At 37.5% G+C, this 24,259-nt stretch overlaps 1 protein-coding gene across 1 annotated transcript in view; it reads left to right on the top strand.

Annotated features, from left to right (window-relative positions):
* The window catches only part of LOC140230890 (uncharacterized), a 297,769-nt gene that overhangs the window by 41,318 nt on the left and 232,192 nt on the right, over positions 1-24,259 (top strand). The window contains exon 4 of the mRNA XM_072311033.1: positions 14,565-14,687. Coding sequence (XP_072167134.1) covers positions 14,565-14,687 — 123 coding nt within the window. The remainder of the gene's footprint in view (positions 1-14,564; positions 14,688-24,259) is intronic.

Here is a 24,259-nt window from a genome sequence, read left to right as displayed (position 1 = left end):
AATTGAAGGTATATTTCCCTTTTGCCTTTCAAAATTAGTAAAAAATAGTCACTAAAGTATGCACCAGATCGCATCATTAAGAGCTAACAATTTAAAAAAGCTCCCTACAGTGGGAGTGGGACACCCTCCTCGTTCGCATGCGCATGAGCGCCAAGACGCCGAGTCATAAAAATCTCACTCATAAAAGTTTTTTGAACTTGGCATCTCTGCACTCATTGTGAACATACAACTTCCTGCATTGAGAAAGTATAGTGTCCAGGGCTCTTTTCATGAAACTTGTTATGAGTGCCAAATTGCAATTATAGCTGTTGTAATGAAATCCTTACATGATTGGATTGGCGCAGAACAAATTTGTCACAGAAATGTGGTAGTTAATGTCACGGATAACAAGTTTTGACTTTAAGGACCCCCGATTAAGAATATTGTTAACAGGTTCCATACTTTAGTTGCTAAAATTTTTTCAGTTACCCCTTTTTCCTTTAATAGCAGAGTTCTAAACTGTTTTGGCATTGTGATATTGTTATGCCCTAAAATTGAAATCAATATTTTCTTGATTTACCCTTGACTTCAACAAACCTCAATTATAAGGCTTTACATTGTTTCATTAGGTGATCATATTCGTGTCAGGTGGTCGCGTTACCTACTTTTCGTGAATAACATGGCCTAATATACAAAGGGTTGGGTAAGCAGAGACTCCATACCCTCCCGTTTTCAACTGGAGATCTCCCGCTGAAAGCCCATTTTCGCAAAATCTCCCGTTCTCCCGATTGAGATTTGATTTCTCCCGCCCTGGCTCTGTGTCTCCCGGTGGAAAGGATTTCTTACTTATTGCTATCGTATGTTGAAAAAATAAGCCTTAGATAGCACCAGAGAACATCTAAAACCCTAGGAACTTCGCACACATTAACTTGGAGTCTCCCGTCTGTTAGGGGTTTCAGGCGGGAGAATCTCCAGATCAGAAGGTGCTTGGGGTTGGAGTCTCTGGGTAAGGTCAGGTCATCGAATGCAAAGTATGCTGCTTCCGGCCACCCAAGAAAGGGTATGTGATTGCAGTCTGATGAGTAAAACTTTTTTTCTTTATTTTTTCAATGTTTTTATCGAAGAAAACACATGACATACAAACAAGAACAAAACACTACATGCATTATAATTTGATACAAAATATCAAACAAGGCCTGACATTAAAGACCTAATAAAATGGTTTAGACATTCTTTTCTTAATGATGTAATAATATTAAATGTTAAATTCTAAGTAATTCTATGGTCGTGCGGGGTTTTTTACTGTTCTGAATTTTGTTCTACATTTGTTAACATAATGGATGCAATTTCCTCGGTTTTGGAAAACTTTCTATACTTTGGCACTATCACTTCTAAATTGTGATGACATCTAAGAACGGAGTCGTCGATATTGATTGTCTGGTTGATAGCCAGCGAGCTTGCAAGGCTATGCTAGCGCAGCGCAGCGACAGCCGGCCGGCGGCTAGCGCTGGCTGGGGAGCGAGCTAGCGAGCGCATAGCAGGCGCTGCATTATTGTCATTGGCTAAGCCTTTAGACAAAAGAATATTTAATGAATTGTATCGGATTTAATACTGCCAGTAATACAGATTAGAACTGTGGTACGCTTGGATATTCATTATTTTCGGCAAACTCGTGAAATAGGCCCCACCACTAATACTACGGCGACTCGCCTGTTTCAATACTCGTGAATTCAGCCCCATCGTGTGGCGTTTCGGTAGGTAAGCATGGCGGTGGGGCTGCCTTCCATAGTCAATACTCGTGAATGCAGCGAAAATGACTTCCTAATATGTCCCTCGACTAATTTTACGGCCAATTTAACCATAAATACAACCCTACCTAACCCTAAACCCTAGGACCTACCCTTGCTTGCTATAAACACACGGGTACGGTGCCCACGCACTGCGGTGGGGCCTATTTCACGATAGCCCCACCACCACTGCGTGTCTGTACTACGGCGACTCGCCTGCTTTATAGGCCTAAACCTACTCGTGAATTCAGCCCCACCGTGGCGTTCATCGGTAGATAAGCATGGCGGTGGGGCTTCCTTCCACAGTATGATTTGTAGCATAAAACAAAAACTACTCGACCAAAATTGACGATCATTCTTGGTATCGTTTTTCTTAGAAAATGGCGCATCTAAATTACTGATAACAAATATTGCAGAAACTGACCATGGGAAACTGGTTAGGCCTTTTTTTTTTTTTTTTGAGCCACGACCCACCCTGTATGAACATATCTTTCTAGAGTGTAACCTCTGTACTTCTCGTATTCCAAACAGGCTTTTGATAAACAATCAGATCACAGGTGCGGTGTGGCTAGCTGGGGCAAAATTAGCCCATAAAAGCTTTATACGCGTGTATTCAAGGGGACTCATCGAAAAGAGTCCGTATCACGGAATGAAAACCATTCAAATTGATATACAGAGAGAAATAACACTTAACAAAGCATAAGAAGAGAAGATGATGGAATCATAAAAAGGGAAAATGATGATTGACAGAGGATAAAAGGGGAGGAAAGATGGAAGATGAGATGAAATAAAACAATACTGTAAATAACATAAGGGGAGGAACAGTGGGAAAATATGACAAGATAATATAAAACATAATGAGACAGAATGACATATCATAGGGAAAAGGATAAAGATTAACAAGGTATAGCTCAAGGTGTATTACTCCGTGCAGACATTGCCTTACCTCGAAGATATGAAAAAAAAAATGAACTCTTGTCAGTAAGATAGAAAATTGGTGTGTTTATCTGTTTTTTTGAACAATTCCACTAAATGGTACCATTGATGACTATTTTGTACAAAAAAAAACCAACAACTTCAGTCTCCAAATTGCTTCATCGAACTGAAATCAGAATCAACCTAAGATGAGATAGGAATGGACAAAGAAAATGATGGATAAGCTAAGATAGACAGCAAGGAAAGAAAAAGAAAGAGCTACATCCACACAGATTAGAAGCTCATCGCCTGAAAATAAAAACCAAGAACAGCTTTTCATTTACTATGATTTTTTTTACACTGTAGATGTTCAAATTCTTGTTAACTATCAAATAATAACAAAGAATCAAGTCAATGCTATTAAATTTCAGTATTAAGAAAAATTGAAGTTGCAACAAAAGGAGACGCTATAAGGAGTACAAACACACAACTTAGGAAAGCAGAATGGTGAAAGTAAAAGAAACACACGCACACACAAAAAAGTTAAGACTGATGTCAGAAAATACAGATTACGAATAAGTATAGGCCAACACGTACTGTAGGAATCTCCTCTTGTAAACAAAGCTTTCAGAAGCAATGTCTATCATGAATATTAGCCCCTCCGTCCACTTTGAATCATGATTTTTAGGTCAGCCTGAGGGTAAAAACATTAAATGTACCTCCAGAACAGTTATTAGTCATTCGTGAATTCCAATACGAATTGGATCTTGGACACGACACATCTTTGCTGCATTGTTTAAACAATTGGGATCCCCATTTTATATGCTAATGCCTTCATAATATTTGTGAATTCAGCACTCATTTTGTACCCTAGTAGTGTACAATTTGCACCATTCTCATAGTTCCAATTTATTCTCCTGTTAGTTACCCAAACCATTATTTTTTGAAATATTTAAATCTTTTTTCACCAAAAGCATATTGCCCAAACAATGTTTTGATACAAGGCATATGTTTATTGCAGGCCGATAATGGATATGGATGCTGTTTTCAATTTGTCTCCTTGAAGACACCATACAGTATTCTGGGACTACTAATTTCGCCACAGCAAGCCGCACTGCGCCCACGACCTGCCTGTTCAGTGAAAGCACACTGACATATGCATAAATGCAAAAGAGTATCCTGATATTTGGAATAGAGTAACATCACAAGTGGGTTTAACCAGGTTTAAAAGGGACCAATTACTGGGAATTAAAGTTATATTTGCGACAGGACAATAGCAAAACCATGTTTATCTCTAAATCAAAATTGCCTTTATCTTCACAGTTATCCTTAGATTGGGTATGATTATATAGTTCTGTCAAATATCCATGAACACAGGCCATCTCCAAAAACAAGCCCACAAAAAATAAACACGTTTCAGTTGTGTTTCATGACGTGAATAAATTTCCATGATCGCCATGATCACCAAAACAAGCAAACACATGAACTAACAAATACTAAACAAACCTGTTTCAATTAACTGAAATGCATACTTACAGGGGATGGCTACTCTTACCAAACTGATCAGTGGGAATCAGTGGGAATGCTGAGGGGTGATTGTTGCAATCCTTGATCATCCCCCAGCATTCCCACTGATTCCCACTGAACAGTTACTAGCCATCCCCTTTAATGTTCAAGTGTATGATACAGAACTGTATATCCATGAGCAGGGATGAGGTGGGATTGTTAGTTTAATATATTTCATACAAGTGGCTTTGTCCCACCAAAACATTGTCTATGGCCTTGGTTTGCAGACACACTGCAATGAGAACTGTACAGCTACAATGTAGTGCAGGCACTGTGCTAGTGTGTCTGAATTATCACATTCCACTCACTGAACCCTCTGTGGATTTGGCAGTTGGCTAGGTCTTGACCTTTTCTGACCCCTGCACTGATGGACATAGGCCAGACATCGTTCCACACTTTCTATCCCCACAATATAAATCCTCTGAAACCAGCATGTATACAATTGTATGTTGATCATCGTGAACATGGCCATTTGAAGAAGAGCACTCGCCATAAGATGACGACTGTGATAAGAGAGCGGTGTCCTGACTCACAAATATTGTTAAACGGATTTCATAGTAGTTTGTACAACTGTAAGTCTATCCAATATTCTCTTGTAAACTGTTCACTTCACAGGATGAGGCCAGTGGTGCACTGGATGGTGATCATGCAATGATTAGGAGCTGTGCATAAACATTTCGATTGAGTGTCCAGAACTATATCCTTTTTTGAGTTGTGAGCATTTGACTTACTTGTGTTTGTCAGTGACGTTATTTGGACTGTACGTATTAAATGTTTGTGCAATACCTGCGATACCTGGTACTGGCCCTATAACTTTATATAGCTTTCTTCTGATCAATATGCATGCGGGAATGTTGTTGCAAAATATTGCATTGATTGTGTACCGGTATAAAATAGTTACAGTTCTTGCTTTACCATTACACGTTAATTGCATTAAATGATAATGTTCCACTTCATGTGCAAAATATTCAAACTTGTTAAGCATAATGCAAAGCCTAGTACATACAAACTTTGCATATGCAAGGCCATGTATGGATAATTACATGTATGTATATGTTCACACACTCACACACACACCACAAGCAGGGCTATCTATCAATAGCCGAATACAATCCAGTTCTCAGGTGTGATATAGAAAATATAGGAGAAGCATAGGCCTAAAGGCTGCGTTTATCATCTTTCCGCGAATTACAAAAAGTCTTTCCATGCATACCCACTATCAAAAGTCGTTTCCAAAGCCCTGTGATAAACGTCTTCAGAAAAGTTGCGTTTATTAACTCATAGCAAATACTATACATAGCTAGGCTAAGAGGGTGTATACTCTCGCGATTTCGCACAAAAATGGATGTAGTGCGCCATGGGGCCTCACATTGAGCCCAACGGCGGTCATTTTAGTAATGAAACCGCAAGCTTCATAACACGTGAGCCTATGGAGGGAATCCTACCTTCCTTTCATTTTCTTCATTTTAAGGAGACACACCACAGCGGTAAAATTGCGTATCAGGCTTCAAAATATCAGCAGAAGTATATTTTCTGTTGATACATTAAAAAAATTTTGAAGTAATGTCACTACTTTTCAATCTGTAGTGCATCAAAGTTTGTGTTTGAGCTGAGAAACGCCATCTATCTCTTTCTCTCTTGTTTTCACTGTCTTTTACGGGCAATTCCATAATTACAAACGTACATTTCATACACTTTAAAAAGCTCTAACAACTAGACTTGATTTCATTCACAAGATTTGATACTTTTAATTTCTAACATCCATCTCGAAGGTAAAGTGATCACAAAATCATATTCAATATGATCATTACTTTGACCTTGATATGATGAAAATAGGGCTGTTACAGACGTACTCGCATGAGTTGAAATTTCTGACATTGGAATGTAAAGTGGAAAACTCTGTGAATTTTGGGGTACTTTCCAGCAAATTCATTCTTTTCATTCAATTAGATGTTAAACAACCCAAAAGTGCAGAAATGAAGAATTATTTTTTTTTTAAAATTAGCAATTAATTGCACCCTTTTTGTGTTACGGATGTACAGTATTTTACGGACGTACAAAATTTCCGTTACAGACGTACGTTTTGAAAAAGTTATTAATTTTATTATTTTGATGGATTTATTTTAGGGATCTTATTTTGATGGATTTATTTTAAGATCCCTATACCAGAATTCAGTGACTTCTCATGCTGTAGGGTCTTAATCTTAATAATTTGAGATGACAATTGCATTTTTTTACTGAAATCTGCAAAAACCTTCCCCAAATCATCACCTTGCATACAGTTCATGCTTCACTGAGCAACAGGATGATTACATTATTCAAAGAAATATCCTTTCATGGTAAATTAGCTTGTCAGTTGGTCATGTTGTAGCCTATTTCATTTTGACAAACACATTATTGTCTAGAATATTAATTTGTAGAAAAGAAATTAATTTGATATTGGAATCAGATTTAATTAATGCCACCATAAAACTATTTAGGGATCCATTGCTCATGTATGCAGTACACACAAAGCTGTGCAGAAATGGTTTGCGCCACACATGAAAAATTGATGGTGTAGGCCTACTATATTTTGCAAGCATTTCACACAAAATCCTTTCAAACATATCTGAATTGTAGAGTCTATACCTGATCAAAGTTTTGAAATAAAAAAGAATAGATACATTTGTACATAAAAACAAATTGACAGTAAACTATCATGATCACCAGAATAATAATCTTAATGTGGATTTTGAAAATGTGGATTTTGAAAACACATCATGGTGTCCCTTGCTCTATGAATTGTGAGTACTCCAAAAATCTTTTATTTCTCAGCATGTTAAAAACAAAATTATACTGGTTTGTATGGTTAAAATTGAAGTAGTAATTTCACTTTTTGGGGGGTTTTAAAAATAGTGTAACATGGAATGATTGAGACTTTAATGGATGAAGGACATAATTTACAGAGCAAAGAGTTTGAATGCGAGTCCCAGACTCCAGCTACGTGTAAACTGACCACGATTGCCATCAACTGTTTGTAGTGTGATTTTTCTGGCAGTGTTTTTTGTGGGGTTTTTTTTTGTGTTTTTTTTTGTGTGTTTTTTTTTTTTTTTTTAAGGAAAATATTTGATCTGGTGATTTGGTGACCACTTGCAGGATACTTGACATTGATCCTGAGATTCCTGCCCTTAGTGCCCCTATTTAAAGAACCTCATCCGGAAATGTTTCCATGTGATATTCATCTAAAACACTAAATCCCCAACATTTACATCAAGTTTATCATTCACTGACGTGTCATCTTCAGGTTTCTCATCTAGACTGACCATGGAATCAGAGATCTTAAACCTGTCTAATTGGACTTTCCTGTATTCTAAAGCATTCAATGGTACTTTTGATACTCACATTATGCTCCTTATATACTAGTAGGCCTAATGACTGTGTGAGCATTTGGTACAGGTACAGCTATTTGCAAATAGGGGTACCTTTGAATCCAACTTCTCTCTCAGTTGATATCATTTCCTTTAGTAATCACATCTTTTGTGGGATTCTTAGTATTTCTACCTCATAGCTTGTTTGTGGGGTTGATGTAGCTGCCCGCCCATTTTACACATGAATGTCATGTATCTCCAAACTGCTCCTTTTTTTTTCTTTTTCTTTTTTCTTTTTTTTTTTTACAGTACTCACTATCTTGTCCGTCCACTGAGAACACACTTTCGTTGTACACCCTTACCATGACAAAAAGCCACTTTATCATTATCTGCATTGATAGTTTCCTTCTACTTTTGTATCAAGGAAGACTTGGCTTGAACTGGGTATGTGTACATTTGAAACCACATGGATTGTGGGTAGTTAAAGGTATTTTTTGTTTAATCCTAATCAAGATATGCTCCATAATTATATAGATCTACATGTATAGATGTTTGCTTGTGTTGTATGCTCATCTGAGACAGTAACAATGCTCTTTGTTTTACTCTCTGTCTCCTGATACACAAAAGATGAGAGATCTATGCAATTTAGCATTTCCATATACTTTGGGTCTTTCTCGGAAATTTTGAATATGTGTGCAATGCAATTTACAAAACAACAACAAACAAACAAACAAAACAAACAAACAAACACTGTTAATTAGTTTGATCAACAAGTATTTCAACTTAATCGTAGTTATCAAGATGTTCCATGCTACCTTTCAATTAAATCACAAATAAACATCAGAAAATAAAATCAACAAATCAATCCTCATGAAATTGTAAAGCTCACATACAGTCACACTATATGTGTCTGTTACAGATGTACACTTTTAAACAAGTTACTTAATTATTACAGAGCAGAAGTTTCTTTATGAGTGTTTCGGAAGAGGGTTATGACCTTGCTTTGCATTTAATTAGTGTGTTCTTCTTTACCGAGTGCGTGATTTGTAAAACTTTAAAAAAAACATGTTTTTTTTTTTTTGTTACGGACATACATGGCCCAATGGGCTGAAATTAACGATTAGTACAGAGTAATTACACAGGTAAAATTGATTGTCACTGACAAATGTTTGTTCACTTATCTAAACTCTTCATACACAAAACCAAGAGTGATAATTTCACATTTACTGAAGGAAAATCTGATGAAAACCATTAGAATAGCCTTTTGGAGATCAAAATGCACCTAACATTTTCTCTTGCTTGAAAAGGATTTTGTGATGTATGCCAGGTTCGCTTTTTGGCAAACCTGGCAACCAGGTTCGCTTTTTGGCGAACCTGGCTGCCAGGTTCGCTTTTGGTGAACCCGGCTTTGGCGAACCTGGCGGCCAGGTTCGCTTTTTGGCGAACCTGGCGGACAGGTTCGCTTTTTGGCGAACCTGGCGGACAGGTTCGCTTTTTGGCGAACCTGGCGGACAGGTTCGCTTTTTTGCGAACCTGGCTGTCAGGTTCGCTTTTTGGCGAACCTGGCGGACAGGTTCGCTTTTTTGCGAACCTGGCTGCCAGGTTCGCTTTTTGGCGAACCTGGCGGCCAGGTTCGCTTTTTGGCGAACCTGGCGGCCAGGTTCGCTTTTTTGCGAACCTGGCGGCAAGGTTCGCTTTATGGCGAACCCGGCTGCCAAGTTCGCTTTTTGGCGAACCTGGCGGACAGGTTCGCTTTTTGGCGAACCTGGCTGCCAGGTTCGCTTTTTGGCGAACCTGGCTGCCAGGTTCGCTTTTTGGCGAACCTGGCGGCCAGGTTCGCTTTTTGGCGAACCCGGCTTTGGCGAACCTGGCGGCCAGGTTCGCTTTTTGGCGAACCTGGCGGACAGGTTCGCTTTTTGGCGAACCTGGCGGACAGGTTCGCTTTTTGGCGAACCTGGCGGACAGGTTCGCTTTTTTGCGAACCTGGCTGCCAGGTTCGCTTTTTGGCGAACCTGGCGGACAGGTTCGCTTTTTGGCGAACCTGGCTGCCAAGTTCGCTTTTTGGCGAACCTGGCGGCCAGGTTTGCTTTGTGGCGAACCTGGCGGCCAGGTTTGCTTTGTGGCGAACCTGGCTGCCAGGTTCGCTTTTTGACGAACCTGGCAGCCAGGTTTGCTTTTTGGCAAACCCGGCAGTCAGGTTCGCTTTTTGGCAAACCTGGCAGCCAGGTTCGCTTTTTGGCAAACCTGGCAGCCAGGTTCGCTTTTTGGCGAACCTGGCAGGGCAGCCAAGGTGTGCTTTTTGGCGAACCTGGGAGCAGCGTTTTCAGTAGAAAATACCATTTTTTGCACATTGATGGATCAATTTTTAACAAATTTTTCCCAAAATCGAGTGCTTTTTTGTAGACTGTTTCGGAAAGTCTCTTTTTATTTTGGACTGGGTTAATAACATTCAGCTCCGGCAAGACGCTAAAATAAATGTATTTTTGCTTTGACGTTCGGAAATGAATAACAATAATATTCAACTCCGTCCGATGATAAAATAAATGCCGGATGTTTATATTATATATTGATTTATAACTTTATTTATAATAAGACATCACCAGTCTCATTTCATCTATCTTTGTTCCTATTGTTTTTGTATATTATGAGTTAAAGCCAAAGTATAGTTGTGGTAATCCATTAAAAAAAATCAATTAACTCCATAACTGGTTTAATTATAGAGCTTTATGAGCTCTAACAGCCCTGTGAATTATTTTCTCAAAATCCATAAAGTTTTAGAAATATTAGCAAAAATGTAAAATCTCAGGGTCCCCAGGGATTTTTACCACAGCATTGTGTACATAGCTCCGTCTAGTGGTTGTTCATTTAAGATGATAAATTTGCCATTTACAGTAACTTTATGTGTGCATGATTTTTTTTTTTCCTGGTCAGGTGTCTGTAATAATACTGTAGTTTTCAACAGATGATTGATGAAAACTTTTTTTCAGTCATACCAAAACTATACTAAACTTGTGCTTTAAAACAGTAATTTTGGTGTAGTCATTTAAAAATAGACCAAGTCTTAATTTGACTTTTGCAGAAATATCTCAAATATGCAATGCTTACATTATTATTTTTAAAACTAAAACTTGATATATACATGTATTCCCTAATGGAGATTCTCTGAGAAATTTCCAGCCAGAAGGTCAAAGGTTAAGGGTCAAAGGTCAGGTTTAAATGCAAATATATATATATATATATTATACTGTAATTACACTCTTTCTTCATACCTTGAAAATTACTTAATTACTTAATTACTTAATTACTTAATTACATAAACTTATAAAAGGGTAGGTCAGAAGTCAAGTAAAAGTTCTCAATTCCCCAAATACAGGTACCTGTACTCTTAGACAATTGTAGCAAACCTAGTTCAAGGAAAGTGAACATTCAAGATATTTCTGATAAACCTGTCATTTCAATATTTTGTCAGTTTTGTGAAACTGTCATAACACATTGTGAAGACATTGTACCATACACCTATTGGGAGAATCATGCATTATGGCATAGGCATCAGTCGCCATAGCGACATTTCTAGTTTATAGAATCAATAAGAGAGTTACTGGAAAGATGGCATATATTATATATCCTCATTTGACAAAGCATTCATCTTTCCGAATACATGCACCTTAATAAACTTCCTGCATCACATTAAAAGGACATGCTAAGTTTGCTAGTTAGCCTGTTGAACCTAGTTTGTTTTTTCATTGTCCATGATCGTAAGAATAAATTTTATTTTGTTTTGATTGTTCTTTCTGTAACTAGTAATTTTGGATGAACAAGTTTGAAAATGAATACCTCCTTATGGAACCTATTCATAGCTTTAATCACATAAATCAAAGTATATCAGGCGGCAATGAGGCAATGCCGTTGCATGGTGCACCAAATGTGTTTTGGATGCTAGCACATTGAAAAGAATTGCTTTTCTGACCTTTCATTTTCTTAAATTCTAGTATGTGATTTTTATTCTCAAACTCTGCAAAAATACATTGGTAGCATTTTCTATTTGTCAGACTGTATGTTGAACCAATAAATTCTTGCTTTAAAACTGCAAGGACAGATATTCTTTTGTAAAATCAAGTATTTAATATAATTACTTACGGGGACCATCTGGAGAAAATGTTTGGCAACATCCAGTGTGCTTGATCCTTTCACCTTGCCTAGTGGTTAGAGGATGTCCACAAGGATTAGCAGACCACAGATGTCTCCTGAAATGAAAAAAAATAATAACAAGCAATCAAACAAACAGGCTGAAAGCTATGAGACAATGTGAAGTAATGCACAAAAACAACACTGCTCAACACCTTGTCTATTTCGTGTGTCCTGTAAAAGGGGAACAGGATGATGTGCTTGCCAATGTTTGCACAAATATAGTACCTTATAGTGAAATATACAATAAAACATACCAATATTGCAATCATATTACCTCATTATGAGTGTATACCAGTCAAATTGTTGCAATTAGAGAAGTGGGGAAGTAGAATCAGATGATTGAAATATCTAAAGCTTGGCTGTTATATTCATGTACAAATATATCACTGATTACAAATAACACAAAGAAAACAGGGAATGTAGTCAATGACATGAATCAAACAAGATAAATGGAGGAATTATTGTTTTCAACGAAGAGGTTTATGGAAATGTTCATAATTGCAACTAATTTTATGTAGACTCATTGGCGCTGAATGCAAGTCACCACTGCAGTACCTGATTCTTCATTTCAGGGCTCTGGAATTTGCTTCCTTACAAGGCTGAGTTCGTGCATGAGGCATCATGAAAGTAGTGTGGCTCTGCTATAGTTATTGAATGCAATTTTTCTGCTTAGCGAGGGCTATTTTAGCACAGGCCAGGAGCAGGCAAAAAATGCATGAGTTACTGAAAAGGGTATGAATAATACTTACAGGTACTATCGTCATTCTCACCATATGGTGAGATCAACTCCTGGGTGTGCTGTTTTTCTGTGGTGATGCTTTTCTCCCAAATGTTACACTAGCATCAAATCTAGACTTCAACCGCCTTGTTAGGGTAGTCCAGTTCAAAGTTGATGGTTATCTTAGAGTACAAATATTTGAAAGTAAATCGAATATGTCACTTTTATATCACGTACAGTATATTGGCTGATATAGCACCTGGATAACATGTACATGTAGTTTCATTTACAGGCTTTAAAATTTATATTCACTGAACATTTAGATGAAGTATCTACACAAATGTGATTCATCACTAATTCTAAATGCAGCATTTGATTTGATGTACAAAAATCAGTTTCTTCCCTTCTAAATGTAAACTTTACATTGAAGATAATTGAAAATAACTGTCAAAAATGAAACATACTCGACTTTGGGAGAATATCGAACCAAAGTGACAGAGATACACACCAACAAAATGATACTGGAAATAATGATACATGAATGCTATTTACAATTCAAACGATTTTGAATATATATGCAATAAAAATGTCACCATCCAGTCACAGGAGCCTTGGCAGAATAAATAAAGGGTATGTTTTTAACTGATACACGTATTTGCACATAGATGCTCATGCAGATTTTAAACTGACACTTGCGCATTGCTTTTTGTTGGTCAAGGTTGACTGAAACTCAATGAATATTGCTACTGGTTGTATCACAAATCCAAATCAGCAACAACAAAAAAAGTGCATTTCCAGGTTGCTTACATGCTGCACGCAAAAAAACCCCCACCAATAACAAAAAACAATAATGCTCAGTCTGAAGTGCATGCACAGAAATTGTAGAAGTGCTCTGAAATATATAGAAAATTGGTCAGCAAGTCATTTTGAGCATTTTAAAATATAAATGTGCATTTAATGTGTCATGATAGCATGACTGAACAACTTTTGGGTGCGCATGCTCAAGTACAGTAATGTTGTGACTGTACATGTACCGGTATACTTTGCAAACAAATGAAACAATATCTATAGTGCAGATTATTTTTGTAAAACCGAGGATGTTGTGACGATGTCCTCATGACAACGCAGAAAAGTTACCAAAAGCATTAGGAAATTCATTTCAGCCTTCAAATTTTGGTTTCTATCACAGTTTGGATGCAGAAATATTCCCATCTCCGAATAGTGCAGAAGTGCAGAAGTTTTTAGAAATGATGAACATAGTGAATGATATCTTTCAAGAAATTGCATAGAGGTTTCTGAATGAATGCAGATTTACCGCTTCTTGTCTGTGACCTAGCAGACTTTCTTAAAATAGTTAAAGGACAAGTTCACCTTCATAAACATAAGGATTCAGAGAATGTAGCAATATAAGTAGAACACATCATTGAAAGTTTGAGGAAAATCAGACAATCCGTTCAAAAATTATGAATTTTTGAAGTTTTTGTGCAGTCACCGCTGGATGAGAAGACTATTGCAGCATATGATGTCATATGAGTACAACAATATAAGGAAAATATAAAGAGAATTTTGCAAAATTTCATCTTTTGAAAAAAGTACACATTCCCTTGACTCATTACTGACATATGTTATGGGTAATATTATTCCCCCTGCCTTTAGAAAGAGGCAAGTCAAGTGCTTTTTTATTATGCGAAAAAAGTGAAAATATGTTGAATTTTCTTTACATTTTCTTTATACTGTTGTATGCATATGACATCACAAGCTGTAGTAGTCTCCTCATCCAGTAGTTCCAACACAAAAATTTTAAAAATTCGTAACTTTTGCATCGATTGTCTAATTTTTCTCAAACTTTCACTGATGTGTTCTACTAATATTGCTGCATTCTCTCAATCATTACGTTTATGAAGGTGAACTTGTCCTTTAAAGTAGTAGTCTGCATGAATAAATGGATGATGAGCTTGTAGTACTCGGGTGAGAGCATAACCCATTGGTGTCCTGAAGTTTTCCTCTAGAATGTAATTAAGTTGTTGTAAGCCACCTTCACAGTCTATGTATGATTGAATACAGGTTGCACAGCTCTCCACTCTGCATCAAGAGGTGGCCACCTAAACTCAATGCACAGGTTGATCAAGGCTGGCGTTCCCATCAATGCTCAGGACTTCAGCGGCAAGACAGCTCTCCATTGCTCTGGTAAGTCTGTCTACAGAGACTGAAAGAAAAATAGAAGACCAGCATTAGTCTAGTCAGGGATACCTTTAGTCCTTTACCAGAGTGAATTGTTCAATAAGCCAGTTCGTAATTAGCTCATGTACACATTGGTACAAATGACCTTTCTTTTTTCTCAGTTAGTTAGGCACTTCACTCGTTTTCAAAGCGGCATAATGCCTAAGCTTGCCTGACGTAACAATATTTATGGAATTCATGTTCAAACAAAGAATTATCTCGCGTTTAGAGCAGGTGATCAGAATACTCCATCAGTTGACAATTTAGCGGGCATCCATTTCATTGTTTTGTATTGAATGCAATAACAGCCTACTGTATGAGCTAAAATTTTCGCGTACAGATATTTTCGCGAATTGCTACTTGGAGGACATTTTCGCGTGTTGTTAATTTTGCGGTTGCGACAGTTTAACTGAACGTAAGTATTTGCGCGTTGTTATTTTCGAGTGTTGTTATTTTCGCGTTTCAAAGGCGACTCGCGAAATTCGTGAAAATAAAACCACCGCGAAAATTTCAGCTCGTACAGTATTTCCTTTTATATTGCGAAATACCATTCTTGCTGTCAGGTGATGTGCTGGCAAGCACCATTTAGATAAGGATCAAATAATCATCGCATCACAGATGCTTATCTCAGTGAATTTACAAACTGAAATGCCTGTTGGTACAAATGACCTTTTTCTGCTCATGCGCAAAGTGGAATTACGAACTGGTCTATTGCTGTGTACTTTCTAATCTGTATAGACTTTTTGTCCCCGCCGAACGAGTTCGAGCAGGGGACTATGAAACGGGCTCCGTACGTGTGTGTGTCTGTGCGTCCGTGCGTCCGTCCGTCCGTGCGTCCGTCCGTGTGTGCGTCCGTGTGTGATCAAAATGTTAAATTTGCTACTTCTCTGTCATTTATGAGCCAATTTTGATTCTGTTTGCTTTATATGATAGCACTACATGGGAGCTTTGAAACTTCTATAAAGAATTTCAGTTGTGACCTTTGACCTTGACCTTTGACCTATATTGTACATTTTGCTACAAAATGCTACTCCTTCGCCATTTCTAACCCGATTTCGATTCCGTTTGCTTTATGTGATGGCACTAGGTGAGGGCTTCAAAACTTCTACACAGAATTTTGACCTTTGACTTCTTTGACCTTTGACCTTGATTTTTGACCTATATTGTACATTTTGCTACAAAATGCTACTCCTTCACCATTTCTAACCCGATTTCGATTCCGTTTGCTTTATGTGATGGCACTAGGTGAGGGCTTCAAAACTTCTACACAGAATTTTGACCTTTGACTTCTTTGACCTTTGACCTTGATTTTTGACCTATATTGTACATTTTGCTACAAAATGCTACTCCTTCGCCATTTCTAACCCGATTTCGATTCTGTTTGCTTTAAGTGATGGCACTAGGTGAGGGCTTCAAAACTTCTACACAGAATTTTGACCGCTGCCTTCTTTGACCTTTGACCTTGATTTTTGACCTATATTGTACATTTTGCTACAAAATGCTACTCCTTCGCCATTTCTAACCCGATTTTGATTCTGTTTGCTTTATGTGATGGCACTAGGTGAGGGCTTCAAAATTTCTACACAGAATTTTGACCGCTGCCTTCTTTGACCTTTAACCTTGATTTTTTACCTATATTGTACATTTTGCTACAAAATGCTACTCCTTCGCCATTTCTAACCCGATTTCGATTCCGTTTGCTTTATGTGATGGCACTAGGTGAGGGCTTCAAAAATTTTACACAGAATTTTGACCTTTGACTTCTTTGACCTTTGTGTGGCGCTCCGACAAAATGAGTCATAAGTCGCACGGGGAGTTTTCCCGTAATGAGCCGAAAATGAAGGGGAAGCACTGCTCGGGTCAAAATTTTTTTACGACAGATTTTGATTCCTTGATGTTTTATCTATTTGTACAGAAAATTTCAGCGTGTAAAAATGAGTACAAGTGTCCCAAATCACAGTTTTTCTGAGACAATTTTTTTCGGTTACATTTTTTTTCGAACGCTCGCCTTTGCGTTGCGTTTCGCACCTATTGTTCTTGCCCGATCGAGACTCCGCCTCCGTTGCTAGGGCGTATGCTAATGAAGCATTGCTCTTGACCCCATTGAAGACAAAACAAAGCATGGTGCGCGCGGCGTCGGCGGCCTATCGGCGAGGGCTTTAGAATTACGCAATAATAGTGAGCTGACCAAGGCTATCGATTGCATGACCAGCGAGTTTCGTTTGATACATGCACCACATTTCATGAAGTGGTGATTGATGTGACGCACAAATCGCGCTGAAAAAAATAATTCCAACGAACGATCACGCAAAATTTATGATACTTTATCAATGAGCTAATACATGATAACATATCGAACTTTAAACCTCTGTATGCGTGTGTGTACTTTTACAACGGTTATTGGCCTCATTAATGAATTCATTCAAATAATCATAACTTTCGTTCCCTGGTATGTGACTTGCTGTTTAAAGTTCATCTTTGGAGATAAAGTAGGGCCTAAGTTGTCAATTATTCTCGTTTTCATAAACTCGACAATTCGTGTGATAATTCGCCAATTTAATGTATGTAATGCGTACTATTATTTCCCTGGTTTTTAATAATAAAACTTATTGCCTTATTTCTTATGATGGTTTGGGCCGTGACGGTATGGAGAGAAATCGGAAGACAAACATTATTAATGCCCAAATAGCTTGTGTTCCCTTTGGAGGATATTCTGACTCTTGTCATCTGTGTATTTTTTAGAAGTAGGACCTATTTGAAAAAGTGACAGAAAGCTGTGTCGCTACTCAAAAGTGAACTTCTTCATTTTGTTTTGTTTTTTAATCAAAATGTTTGTAATGATAGCTGTTTGTTGTGTATTGCGTGTAGCTGACATGTGATAGGTCAAGTCTGCAAAGAATTTGGCTAACAGCTTTGCGATGTAGCAGCGCTAATTGCCCATTGAATTGCGTATTCTGAGGAATTCCGAATGAAAGAACTCGGACGACACTGTTCACGCCTTGTATCCGAGTAAACCCCGCATCAACGAAGCCTTAAACAATGAAAGGTAAACTTCCTGCTATCAAGGGGTGGATAATCACGCAACCAGTATTCTTTCTTCGCCATTGACAGCAGAATCAGTGACGTAATGGAGCAACATTGTTGGAGGATCGGCATTATGTCTGCTAATTTGTAAAAGAATTTTTCAGTCCCCTTTTGTGTTGAGAACCACAGTCAGGGACGCTAACTTACTTTATCTCCTACAAGCTATCGTTACTATCTTAAAACGTGATTTTTATGAAAGGTTAAAAGTGATCGCGGAATCAGTTCTTCTGCGTGACACCAGGCTTTTATAATAGCATACCAAGCTTAAATAGCATACCAAGCTTAAATCGTTTTACCTTTATAGTAAGGGCGGGGATACACACTTATCGCAATCATCCGGAGTTGAGAGTGATACACTCTACTATCTTTCTTCATCTTTCCCCCGACAAAGGCCATGGTAATTCCAAACAAACAAACAAACAAACAAGCAGTTGCATTATATCAAAACGTACAGAATTTTTGTGTTTCATGTATACCATCTCTTGATGTATAGTAGGCATTTGTTGTCGTTTTTACAGCGTTTCATAATAAATGCCTATAGCGAAAACCCAACACAACTTTTATCAAGGAGGGAAGGGAACTTAAATTTAAATATAACATAGTTTACAGAAATCAGACATGTAAATAAAGGCAATCATATACATCCGCATGGCCGATTGTAATCTCTTACTTTGATAATCAAACATGATCGCCTGCATTTATGTGTTTTTTCTAATTTCTTGAACTTCGCCTCATTTTCTCTTTTTTTTTAAAAACAATTACTCGCAACATTTAAAAATCGTAACACAGTCTGCTATCCCACAACATAATGTTCCATTTGATTCGTCACTTATTGTTGGTCGGGTGACGCCAAATGTTGGAATCTCGAGCGATGATACATGGCATTTTGTTTGTTGGTTTTCGTCTCATCGCTCAAAAGAATTTTGACTACGATTACAGAGGTATCATTTACAAGACTTAACTGATGGTTTACAGAAGTGATCATCAATTCAGTAAGGATTATAGTCAAGTCATGAATTCACTTTACCCATCATGTCTAATCGAACTACGACATTGTTGGGGTGTCCGTGCCTTTTTATTCTCATAGTTCAAACTAATTCTTGACATAATCAAAACAAATAATTCTTTATATGATTTCTCAAAATACTCAAAAGATGGCCTAAGTCAAAACTTTCTACAAAGATTGCATACGGCAATCTTTACTGGCCTTAACAAGTTTTCTAGAGCTATCAGTTCCCCCTATGACGATGACTTCAATTGCGTTTTGAACTTGTATCGAACTACTTTCAAAACAGCTATTACCTTTATAGTTTGATTAATAAACCAGTCTTTTGAATTTATAACCAACATTCGTAATCGTAACCATACAGTAACATAATACTGTCAATAAAATTTGGAAAATGTAAATGCTATAATAGTAGCGCAAAATAAATGAGTAACGATTATCTTCATACATTCTACTTCCTAAGTGATGTCGCTACGAAAATGACACATGGTTTGACGACTGCTTTAAGTAAATAAAAGTAAAAAGGAATGGGATATACTTCTAATGATAGTACCACGCCGTACAATGCATTTCACTGTATTTGGTAACGTTTGGTTACGTTTCTGTGCGCTTTACGTACGGAAAATAAAAGGCAGATACACAACGCATTCAAAATGTTTTTTGAAATACACCGTGTACAATATAATGTTTTAGTATACGGTTTGAAACTTTGAATTTGCGAGTCCTTTATAAAGTTATAACCAGGGTTATTACATTATCAGCAAAAGTTGAAGTATTTAGGGATTTGCGCAGAAGACTAACAGTGCTATATTTGGCGATCGTTCGCAACAGAGACAATCCTCTTCATTAGATATACAATGTAATTCTGTTTTCATGAATTGAAAGAGAAATGAAAAGAAGTCAACTTTTTAACTTCATTTAGCTTTCTCACCTATTGAACTTGATTTGATCTGCCATGCATGATATCGCTGTGTGTTCTATTAATTCTATTAATTATTTAATCGGCGTGCTTGTTTATATGCAGAATATCACAGGTAAGTTTAATTCATTGAAGTTCATAATGTTTGTACATATGGCGTGTTCGTTGTTTTGTATTTTCATTGGGATTATCATGTGTCCATTATCTGATTCTGACCACGAAAATGTGGCGACTGTTTAAATGCGGAGTATGTACTGGAAAACTAATGTCTCCTGCCAGTATAAACAAACTAATATCTAGTCTATCCCCGCTTGAAATGGAAATGAAATAAACCAAAAAAAAAAAAACGAAGTTCGACTTTCAGCAGATTTCAACCGTTTTGTATAGTGCCTGATTCATGTAATGGACACAATTCTTTAGCACATAAGAAATCACCCAACTTTTGGGAATAAATGTATGTCTTAATGATTGTATCTCATGGAAGAAAACTCGTCTCCTTGCCTGAATTTTAGCTTCTTCCTTTTCAAACTTGCGGGAAAGAAATAGTTGAACATCAATCGCAATCATAAAGAGAGGCATATCCTTTAATAAAAATAAGCACAGGAGTACTGAGACACACTACGAAATAAAAACGGGTCTTTTATCACTATTGACAACGCATGACAATGAAATGCTTCTTTTTTCTTGGGGAGGGGTTAATACAATTGATTATTCTGAAGGTTCGTTAATCACACAATGAAATATGGTTCGCTATTAGCTTAGGTTCGTTAACATGAAAATTAAATGCGGTTCCTTTTCCGGTGGTTCCTTTACCCGAAAGTAATCAAGCAATCATTTTTTCTAATAAGGTTTGTGAATACAAAACGAAGTGAGGAAGGCCTAAGTATTAATTCCGAATATTTGTCAGTATATTATACTCCACTTCTCAAATGCAGGAGGATTGTGACTGCAATAATGTGATGTAAAAAAAAGAAAAAAAAAACATTAAGCTTAAGCTACAAGTTAATGGTTCTTTCTGGTATTACAAAAGTGACTGTGAATAATTAGTATATTTATGATACAATCATTATAAACCCAACGTGAAGCTGTCAAGCCTACATCAACCTTTGCTTCTGATACGTATATAATGTGCAGCATTGGCAAGCGTGATAAGCGATAATTACTGTGCACGCTACGCCTATAAAGGAAATGTGCCTAATATGGCGGGAATTCAGAATGTTACGGCTGTATACAGCTGTAGCAGAACAGACGCAAAAGCAGTCTTTGATGCTCTGCAACATTACGACCATGTGTGTAATTTGAGGGTTTTTAGTACACGCAATGAACACGATCTCAAAAGACGATTATCGTTAATTAACTTCAATGACTTTTTCTACCGATGCTGTCTTTTGAACCCCCGCCTACAATAGGTTGTGTTCTATTTAGGTATTGGTACTTGCTAAACGCATCCTCTTTAGTTTCCATTGACAACAACATAGGAGGAGAATGGAAGCGATCAACGCCCTCGCTAAAAGACGCTTCTCGTAATACGCATTGAGTGCCTTTTTTTCCTTCTACTGTTTCCTATTGTTTGTGAGTTAAAAACTTGATGCAAACTACAACGCAGACGACACACAACGCGTACCGACTCATTCATGTGGCTGCAGCGACACGGACACAAACGCGCCGAAGTTTACATTCGGGCTGCCGTATTGGTCAGAATCGTTAATGATAGACCTGTCCTGCGATTGGTTAATCATCTTACACACCCAAGCTATCGCCTTATACGGTAATGCGTGTGATGGAGCGTAAACGCCGTCGCTGAGCAGGACTGTTGTATTGTTTCGCCCCGTGAAAGAAACAGGTTGTGAGCTTGAACATAGCCTGAACTTTGAGAGCGATTTTCTCCGTTATTTAGAAAATGGACTGACATCATAAGCGTAGTTAATATTCGTGTTTGTGATCTATAGGAATGTCGAAATGAGTTGTATTACATTATTATCAGTGTAAAGCTTAGAGTCTGTAGAATTCACATATAGGCATAACTACGATTTCATTTTTTGCGACTTTTGACTCATTCCGACGGAGCGCATCACCTTTGACCTTGATTTTTTACCTATATTGCACATTTTGCTACAAAATGCTACTTCCGGCGGGGACATATATTACGCACTGCGTAATTTCTACTTTTCCTTGTTCTGTCTGCTATGCAAGTTCCGTTCATGATGTGCACAAAATAAATTTTTCTGCTGTAAAAGTAAAAGTTGATTAGATCAATAGGTATAGTGTCCAATGTCGAAGGTTGATAAAATTACTAAATAGCGACTGATGTCGAAAGTGTTGATTAGGTCAATAGGTTTAGCGTCTGATGTCAGTGATCGAATAATTATTAACCCGTTTAGGACAGTTTTCTTTGGCGAGCGAATACCCCCACAGATGAACAGGTTTTCCAAAATCGAGCCCGAACCAATGGTTGCTAAGGGGGTTTGACTTACGGTCCCGCTTTACTTAATCATAAAATTGCCATGTACGAGGTGTAGGAATCCGCTTTCTGATTCATGGTGAATAACAACGGCCCGTGAATGTCGCTTCCCCCTCAATCTGGGTTCGCGTGCGCGGTTTGAACTTCATGCACTGTACGATCATCAATTTACGTTCCCTCGTTATAAACTCAAATAAGAAATAGCACCTATTACTACTGGCCAACACACTACGGTGATGGTGTCGCAAATTTCAACTACACATTGTCCAAAATTTACTAATGCACAGGGGCAATCTTTTATGGAAACTATAATCTGTTGGCCACAAGCCTCCGAAGTCTTTTGATGAAAGGCGATCAATCGAGGGATTGTCTAGAGACAATATACAGGATGAAACATTTTTTACCTTTTACCCTAATTTTCCTACCCAAAATGGTGTCTGATGAAGTAGTTGTTATTTAATGAAATGATGTTCATGACATGGACCAAACATGTGCAAAATATGGGAGTGAAAGGGCCTGATGTTGTTGAGCTATTGCACAGAAAGTGGCATAAAGAAATAAGTTCACATATTGTATAGAAACTTGAAAAAGCAGAAGAAAAGGATCAGAAAAAGATAAAATTAGGAAGGGAGAATAAGACCTACTAAAGAAATAGCAAAAATATAAGGGTTAAAAAACAAAACAAAAGAAAAAAATGGCAAGCGTGAGCATCGGACACCCGACCCTAAGATTCCGAGTCCGACGCGCTATCCACTGAGCTATTTCGTCCCCCATAGGCACTGTGTATTAAGCAATATCATTCTACATCAAAGCCAAGTGTCAATTTCAAACAAGTTTTTCGATGTAATCCTGACATCTAATGGAAAAATGGAGGGCACACTTATGATAGCCCAAAGTCTCAGCTACAACATAGGAATATCTGAGAGAAACTCACTGGAGGATAAGTGAGCTAGTGCGCGATGAAGACAGTTATGTCAATCTTAATTTCCAGAAAAAATGCACTCCCATAGAGATAACACATAAACTGGTCAAATTTGACAAGGTTACTTTCAATTGATTTTTTTTTTTTTTTGGGGGGGGGGGGGTGATGATGTAATCCAATCTGAAATTTGAGGTCACCTGCCTAAAAGAGCATTCAAAAAGCTACAACTGAAATTTTGGTGAAAATCGGCCAAGGATAAGTGAGATACACTCGAGTGAACTTGAAATTTGGATCAGTCGTTTTGAAAATTTAGTTTTTATATTTCATAGAGGAATTTGATACCTTTTAATCATTTTTCCAGCCTTGGCCACCCATGAAATGATATCTACAACTCACCAGCTTTCCGAATATGTAAAGAAAATGGGGGGTTATTTCTATTGCATATGAGCTGCGTGCCCGCGTCTGCGTCAGTCTGTTTTTTTTACCAAATACTCCAAATGACCTGAAACGTGTGCAAAACAATTTTTAACTCAATTGGAACATGTTAAAATTTCAACATCCGCGTACATGTACGTTTTAAACTTAGAGATGAATTTTGAGAATATGAATAGATAGAGCTTGACTTGAGCTATATGAGATATAAATTTCATCAAGAAATTCCATTCCATTAATGAGATATGAATGAGAACGAGATTTGAAGAAATGACATTATACTGACGTCATGGGAGACTGATCACAATGATACGCTATATCTGTCGTCCTTAGGGCATGATACAATATACATATGGTATAAGTTTGAAATCAAAAGTCGAAGGACTTTTCGAGTTAACCCCTGCACAACATTTGAGGAGAAAGAAATAAAGAATAAAGATTAAACAAAGAATTAATACAGATATAGAAGGTGATCTGAGAGGATACTCTGATCACCTGATAAATAAATACATTTTGGTAAGAAATCCTCTCAGGATCATATAGTAGCCTATACCTTATGGGAAAGCCAAAATCCTTGCCTGGCAGTGCCCTTCTATGTGGTCTTGTGTGTGTGTGTGTTTGTGAAAATATGCTTTGTTCATTGTTTAGTATAGTTTCTTTAGAAATTTAGATCTTCCAAACACTGTAGCACCATTAAAGGAGTGTGATTCTCAGC

This window comes from Diadema setosum, chromosome 7 (genome assembly GCF_964275005.1).
Source record: "Diadema setosum chromosome 7, eeDiaSeto1, whole genome shotgun sequence".
Classification (NCBI taxonomy): Eukaryota; Metazoa; Echinodermata; class Echinoidea; order Diadematoida; family Diadematidae; genus Diadema; species Diadema setosum.
The sequence above is the reverse complement of the archived record's forward strand: the minus strand, read 5'-3'. Positions and strand labels throughout refer to the sequence as shown.